This window comes from Eptatretus burgeri, chromosome 3, assembly GCF_056783735.1.
Source record: "Eptatretus burgeri isolate ZD-2024b chromosome 3, Ebu_testis_v1, whole genome shotgun sequence".
Classification (NCBI taxonomy): Eukaryota; Metazoa; Chordata; class Myxini; order Myxiniformes; family Myxinidae; genus Eptatretus; species Eptatretus burgeri.
The window spans coordinates 23679801-23687300 of record NC_140963.1 but is presented as its reverse complement, the minus strand read 5'-3'; the positions used below and the strand labels follow the sequence as shown (position 1 = coordinate 23687300).

Genomic DNA, 7500 nt, shown 5'->3' with positions numbered 1-7500 from the left:
TGGCGTCCGACGCTTTTCCTCCGTCCCTGGTGCTTGGAGTGGCATCGTGTTGCGGGTTCGAGTCCCGTCGAGCTGGATCGTCAAAGACAACACGAGGTGGACACATCCAAACGCAGGCTCTGGTCTCCAGCTCCCTTTCCTCGAGCTGGAAGACTTCAATAAAGACAATTGGTGTCCATTTCTGTGTGTCTGTGTGGGCCCGTCTATAAGTAGCAACTGTTAAGTGTTTTTTGCTTGTACATTGACTTCATTTCTTATAGTCAGATAACTCTGCCCTTACGTGCTCCTCTCATTTCCCTATTGTTTAAAAAATATCCCCATTTGTGAAATGTATCAGCTCGTTCGTGTCCTTTCCTCCATTGGCTTTGCGTGCTGCGTGTTGGAAAATTAGCAAGGCCGTTGTGCCGCCGTAAGGGGACCTTTGGACCGACTGATCTCGGTGACCATCCGCTCGGGTCACACACGGTTCGAGTACGCTCGCGGCTCGTTCCGTATGGGTGCCGTCGAGGGTGTGGAGACTCGGTAAATCGCCACGTGGATATCTAGGTATTTTGAAAATTGGCAAATAACCCTGTACTACATGGTAGAAATATTGACGCTTCAGGGTCTGATAAGGGACCCGTATTCTTCGGAGTTTTCCGAAGAAGTACGATCTAAATTCTGGGTGATCGGCTGAGTCGACTCTTCGGCTCCACCTAGCGGTCGTGCTCACAGCCGTCGCCCGGCCCGCAACAGTATAAGCAACAGACCACTGCCTCAATCACTTCCAAAACATTTTCTTTTTCTTTCCACTTAAAAATATGTAACCTCCCATTTTGAGCTTTCAACAAGCAGAATCATAAAAGGCTTCCCCCCTCCTTTTTAATGTCATATTCTTACCATAGGCTTCTGCTAGTGAATGGCAAATGTTCTGCAAGACCTTTAATCAAGATATTGACTTTGGGCAAGATCAAGGTGCTCTCTATATCATTGGTTGGGACGCGGCTTTTGCCGCTGATGCAGTGTCCCCCTTACCAGTACACTGGTACTCATTTTGTCGATCTCGGAAGGATGACAGGCTGAGTCAACCTCCTGGTGTGTATTAATTCAGCAGCCAACGGGGCTTGAACTCGGGACCCTCGGATCCCAAGCCGCCACCCTAACCACTAAGCCAACACCAGGCAAGATCAAGGCTTAACGTCAGTTTTATTTACCTCCACCCATTTGTTGTAAACTTTCTCCCTTCTTTTACCCTGAAGGTGAAGGCTCAAGTGGATTGTGTTTGTCTTTGATCAGCTGTTAATCATTGGCTGTCATGTATCTCGTGCAGAAGGGTGTTGGCTGCGTTCAAGTTGTTTAAAAGTAGTCTTGCATTTCATTCCAACTACTGACTGAATCCTTTATCAAAAGCATCGAAAGATAGAAAGGAGAGATTTCCTTTTTGACCAGGGCCTGTCATCAGCTGTGTGAATTATCTGCAAGGTCAGGTTCCACCTTGCCTCACGTGGCAATTTTGGCTATTAATACTTTCATAAATGGGATGGTAAGTTTTAAGTCCTCCCATATGCAATCAACACTTGTCACTTTGTGATGTTCATCATTGGATCAATCAAAGAACATGTTTGTGGCATTGTTTATGCACTACCACATTCATGGGGCAAGTGTGGACATGTAACAAGGGAATACCTTGATAAATAGGTGAAATTTCATCAACCCCTCTGGTTTAATTTTAATTTTTTTTTTTACTTTTTAATTAACATTAAAGATCCACATCAACCATAACATCCCATTGTTCATGTGCAGTTAATATCGAATAAAATTTGGTTCTCTGCACACCCTTCCCTTCCTGATCCCACCCCCCCCCACCTTTCCTCCACTAACCCAGTGACATCATTGCTGTCCCATTGCTCCATTTATTTGTTTATTTTGTACATCTTTTCTGGGTTTTTTTGTCCTTCCAGCATCGAATGCATTCCACATGTTTGACAGTTGTTTTTGTTCGTCATCGTCTGTACTCTTCCAGTGGTGCTGTAGCAACGTTATTCAATGCCAAATGTTTACGGCGTTACCTCGGTGACAAATATATTAAACACCATTGGCTCAATCAACACTTGCTTTGTTATTTGTTCCGATTCATCTGAGGTGGATGTCCATTTTGATTCTGATACCAATGCTGTAAAATATTCAGCAGTTGTCATCATCGATGACTTTTTGTGTTCTTTTAAAAATTATAACTTCTGGATCACGTTGAATGTGGGGGGTTGGCGTGCAAAGGTATCCTTACCCTGCACTTTCTGGAGCCGAGATCTCAGAAGAAAACTGCGCTTGTCAAGCCATGGAAGACATCGAAGTTGTACACCATAAATAACGCTGAGACGCCATATTTGAGCAGAAATGTTACCACACTCGTGATAGTTCCATAATTATTCCCAAAGTTTAAGTTTGAAGCGCGGACGATGTCAGTTGAATTGTGTTGAGGTAGTGCTATCGCAAGCGAAACGTTTTACAGGATATCTCAACGGTGAAAACAAAATGCCGCAAGATGAGGATGCCTCTCAATTCAAAGATTTGAGCAGCTTCACCGGCATAGTTCACTTGGATGTCGAGAATTGATTGCATGTTGGAAATTATAACTTCCAAACAGTACAGTAGCTTTAACTTTGTCACGTTGCAAAATACTCCTTCCCTGGAGGGAATCCACCACGGTCAAAATTGGGGGAATCCGCTCCAGATCAATACGAGAGCAATGTACAGTATCGCGCTCCCTGCTCGCTCAGTCCACTTTGACTTTGTGGTATCCAAGTTCAGAGGAGACTCATTTTTATACGAGATCTACGCTCATGGAGGAGTGTAATGACAGAGGATAGACGGGCAATGTCCTGACGGTGTGGCTGTAGTAGTGGGGGGGGCGAGGGTGGGGGAGGTGCAGTTGGAGAGAACAAGCGAGGGATGGGGGGGGGGATTGAGTAAGATTAGTGGAGGTAGTATAAATCTTGGGTATAGATGAAAGTACAAGTGTGAATGTGATGTATATAGGGATAATTTAAAAGTTCTTGATTTTATAATAGTCTGTAACTGCTAAAGGCCTGGTCACACCTTGACGTTTTAGCCAGCGATGGCAACGTATTAAAATGTATGTAAAACGCTGGCTGACGTTGAACTTTTGATGTTTTTTTTTAAGATTCGGACGTATTCATAACGAGTTGGTCGTATGCATAACATATTAGTAATGGACACAGAACGTTTCGTTGTGTTATAGATAACTTATACCAACGAATGCTGAACCTGTTGTTGGCCTACACAACCTATGCCCAACGATAGTCTAACTTCGGCATAGCGCGTTGCACGCGTCGCCGACGATGTCGTGACGTAGCCTATTAAAAGGCTGACGCACAACGATTCGAATCATAACTGCCGTAGAAATGGAAGTGACAACATCGCGGTCACACCTTGGCGATCTTGCCAGCGTATGACGACCTAAGAAAAATGTGTCTAAAACGTTGGGGCACGTCAAATACGGTACGAGTAAGTTTGGTATACGTGAGTATAACGCTAAAGTACGCTATCATACGTCGTAGTAAGTAGAGTACGTCAAGAAATTTTAAACATGTTCAAAATTTTACGACGTACTCGGCGCATGAGACACGTTCCGCATGTGATGGGGATAAGTTTTACACACGTCCACAAAGGCTACTCATAAGTCGAAACACGTCGCGGTAATGTCTTTTTTACGCGAAACTTATTTCTAACTTATGTTTGACGTGCTTTGAACCAATTCTTTACGTAGTCCCAACACACATCGACGTATGTAGACGTATTCCAATGACGTCTTCCGGTCGACAAAAAAAAAAAAAATGAATGTGTTTCTAGCTTACAACTGCCATATAAAGACATGTTCCCAGCGGTTTTGGGAATTGGTATATAAAAATGCTGCTCATAAAAGGGGAACCCAACAGTGTTTTCGAGTTCCTTTTTGAGTCTATGTCCATGTCAGCAGTAACAGTATTAGTATTAGTATTAGTATTAGTATTAGTCGTAGTTTGTTCATGTTGGCAGTAGTAGGTGAGTGTGAGGGGGAGGGTGTGGGTTATGATGGATCCTCCTTGCGTCCGCGTGTCCACGGGTAGGTTCATAGGCTGCCACTCAACGATTTAAATGGCTGCATCTCCACTATTGAAAGTAGACGCTTGCGCTCAACAATTGGATTTTTTTACACTCAACGACTTTTAAACGGCACCACTCACCTATTTTCATTGTTTACAATGAACGATTTAAATTGCTGTCACTCGCCTTTGTTTTTTGACGCTGGCGCTCGGAAATTTTAATCGTTTCTATTGAACGTGTTAAATCGCTCAAACTCCACTATTGAAAGTAGATGCTTGCGCTCAACAATTGGATTTTTTTTTACACTCAACGACTTTTAAACGGTACCACTCAACTATTTTCATTGTTTACAATGAACGATTTAAATTGCTGTCACTCGCCTTTGTTTTTGGACGCTGGGGATTGGAAATTTGAAGCGTTTCTTCTGAACGTGTCAAAACGCTCAAACTCGACTATTTTAAATAGACGCTGCCGATGGACAATTGGAATCATAGCCAAGCTAGACATCGAAGTGTGAACATCCTCGTCATGCCGAAGAAAAGTTTGAAGAATGCTGCAAATAAGTGTCGTGGCCGTGGCCGTGGACGCTGACGCAAGGACGATCCATTATACCGACGTCTTTCAGTCTATGAGTAACTTAAAAGTAACGTCTGTCGATGTGTGGCAACGATCGCGTAACGTGCCAACAACACGTTAATCATAGGTTAGAAATAAGTTTCGGGTACGCTAAACATTACCTCGGCGTGTCTCAACTTATGATTAACTTACAAGTAGCATGTGTTGACGTCTGTCAACGATCGCAGACCGTGCATACAACTTGTGGCCAGCGTAGCGGAACGTGTGAGTCATACGCCGGCATACGTCGTGAAATTTCAAGCATGAAAAAATTTGAGGACAACCGAAAAGTACAACGTTTAAAGCCAACGTACAACGATGTATGGCAGTGTTTTTCAGCGTGCTCTCAATGTTATCAAAACTTACCCATAACGTATTCAACGTGTGCCAGCGTTTTAGAAAAAAAATTCAAAAATTGGCATACGTTGGCTAAAACGTCAAGGTGTGACCGGGCCTTAATGTCTGATTTGCAAGACCAGTGTTCACTACAAATCTATGGTGCTTCCATCATGTTTGTTTTTATCTTGCCAAAACGAAGTTTTTGCAAGATATGTTAGTCAGCTTGTTTGTTTGTTTTTTTGTTTGTTTGTTTGTTTGTTTGTTTGTCTGTAATCACGTATAAAAAATTCTGCAGAGCACAGTTATCATTGGAAATTTTTATAACTTCGCATATCAGAGGCCTATAGAGGTCCCTTTCAGTGCACAAAATTTTGAAGGTCAAGGTCAAAGGTCAAGGTCACTTTGTCGCAAATCAGGGGAGTCGACGAAACCCTTATTTTTTGAGTAATTTTGATCGGATCGTCTTCAAACTTCATGGGAGTATAGTTCATGGTCTGGCGCTCAGCTGATTAATTTTTGGTGGCGATTGGCCTTGACCTTCATGGTTAGCACCTCAGGTCGAACATATTTGACCCCAAGGTCAAATTTTCAAGTTTTAGGAACCATATCGTGTAGTACCTCAAATTGAACACCTCTGAGTGCTTTCTAGATATGTCAAGCTTGAGACATTATAACGTCATTTGGTGACGTTATGAGGCAAACGCATATTTTTCATGGTTACTCTGTAGAACGATTCTCATCGGAATCTCTCGAAGGCAGATATTCCTCAAGGAGTCACTCCTGGTGGATAGCAGCTCTGTTCACCTCAGTGTGACCTTAAAGAAGTCACACGTGGTCACCTTTTGGCAAGATACGGGTCACCCTGCGGGTGACATTGGTTTATTTGTTTGTTTGTTTGTTTTTAATTTTCCCTTTGAAAGGGTTAATGAGACTTCAAAATGCTGAAAACCGCTGAAGCCACAAAATTTGATTATTCTTCTGAATTTTCTGATGATTTACATCTTGCAATTTCGGCACTTCTTTTTAACGTGGTGTCCGACGACGTTCATTCTTTGATTCGTGCTCTTGGAGCAATATTTTGAGATGTTTTTTTTTTAATTATTATTATTTCTGCCACAAAGCACTTCACTCATCCTCATTCTACTTATTGTTTTTGAAATAAAATGATGCCGTGTAATGCTGCATTTTATGCCTTCAATAAATGTTGGAACTGCTTGTGCCGGCAGGGTTTAACATCTCTCTGATCTATGACTTGGAAAACATCCCACAAAACAAAGATGCCATGATCGCCAAGGCCAGCCTGCTCAAGCGCTTCTGCTTTGCGTCCGTTTTTGAGAAGTACTTTGAGTTCCAGGAAAAAGGCATAGAGGGGGAGAAGCGTGCTGTCATCCATTACCGTAACGATGAGACCATGTGAGTGCCCACATCTCATGAATGCTCAGATTTTGCCTTCCGCTGTGTTGATGCTCATGAGAGCTGAAAGGATGTTGTTTCTAACTTATTCGGTGTGATTAACACGCACTTCAGTGCAGGTGATGAAATTGGCCTTGAAGAAATGTTATTAATTTGAGGAATATGCCGTTGCATTATGTTTTGGAATGAAACGACCCCATCCCCCCCAACCTTCATCTACAGGTATGTTGAGGCAAAGAAAGACCGTGTTACAGTGGTGTTCAGTACTGTATTCAAGGATGATGATGACGTCATCATTGGCAAGGTCTTCATGCAGGTGGGTTGTGCCAAGCTCTTATCATTAAGCTCATGTTGCTGTGCCTGCTCATTTATAGAATTAAAAGGGAATGTGGTTTCTTGTGACTGATAACAAGGTAGTGTTTGAAAGTAAAAATATAATGCAACTCTCCCTTTGGCCAAAAACAATCAAACTTTTACAAGTTGTTCAGTCTTTTAATTGCCACAATTATTACCATCTCTTGCGATTGGCCAAGGAAAGTGTTTAGCCTGAGCCTTTCACGAACCGTCTTTTACTGACAGTACATCCAATTTATCCTTGACGTTCAAATGAGTAGGTTGGAGCAGGAATTCGTAATTTATCCAGAGTGCTGGCGATAGCTCGCCTACTCTTCGCTTAGGACGGTGTGGGATCTTTAACATCCACAAACTAATGCCGGCAGATGGGATGTCCATCTCAGGTGAGGTTAACATCGATCTGAGAAATGGCACACTCATTGATGCCTTGCACGAGTCAATGTTTAATAGCCTGAAATTTTGATTGAACAAATAAGACATTTGCGTTTTCTCCAGTGGTCATGATTACATTGATGTGAAACTTTGGGAAAACTCCAGGAGTGCATCGAGAGAACATTGGGAGTGTGACGGTGCCAGGAGTGGGGGAGAGACAGAACTACATCTCTCTGCATGAAAAGCAGATAAGCACCATCTCAAAAATGAAGAGGGAGGGAGGACGATGTGGTGGAAATGGATGACAAGATTGGGAAGAGGTTT

At 42.7% G+C, this 7500-nt stretch overlaps 1 protein-coding gene across 2 annotated transcripts in view; it reads left to right on the top strand.

The window, feature by feature from the left end:
* Positions 1-7500, top strand: part of ARPC2 (actin related protein 2/3 complex subunit 2) — an 89775-nt gene that overhangs the window by 43409 nt on the left and 38866 nt on the right. For both annotated transcript variants that reach the window (XM_085872704.1, XM_085872705.1), the window contains exons 5-6: positions 6264-6450; positions 6673-6766. In XM_085872704.1, coding sequence (XP_085728830.1) covers positions 6264-6450; positions 6673-6766 — 281 coding nt within the window. The remainder of the gene's footprint in view (positions 1-6263; positions 6451-6672; positions 6767-7500) is intronic.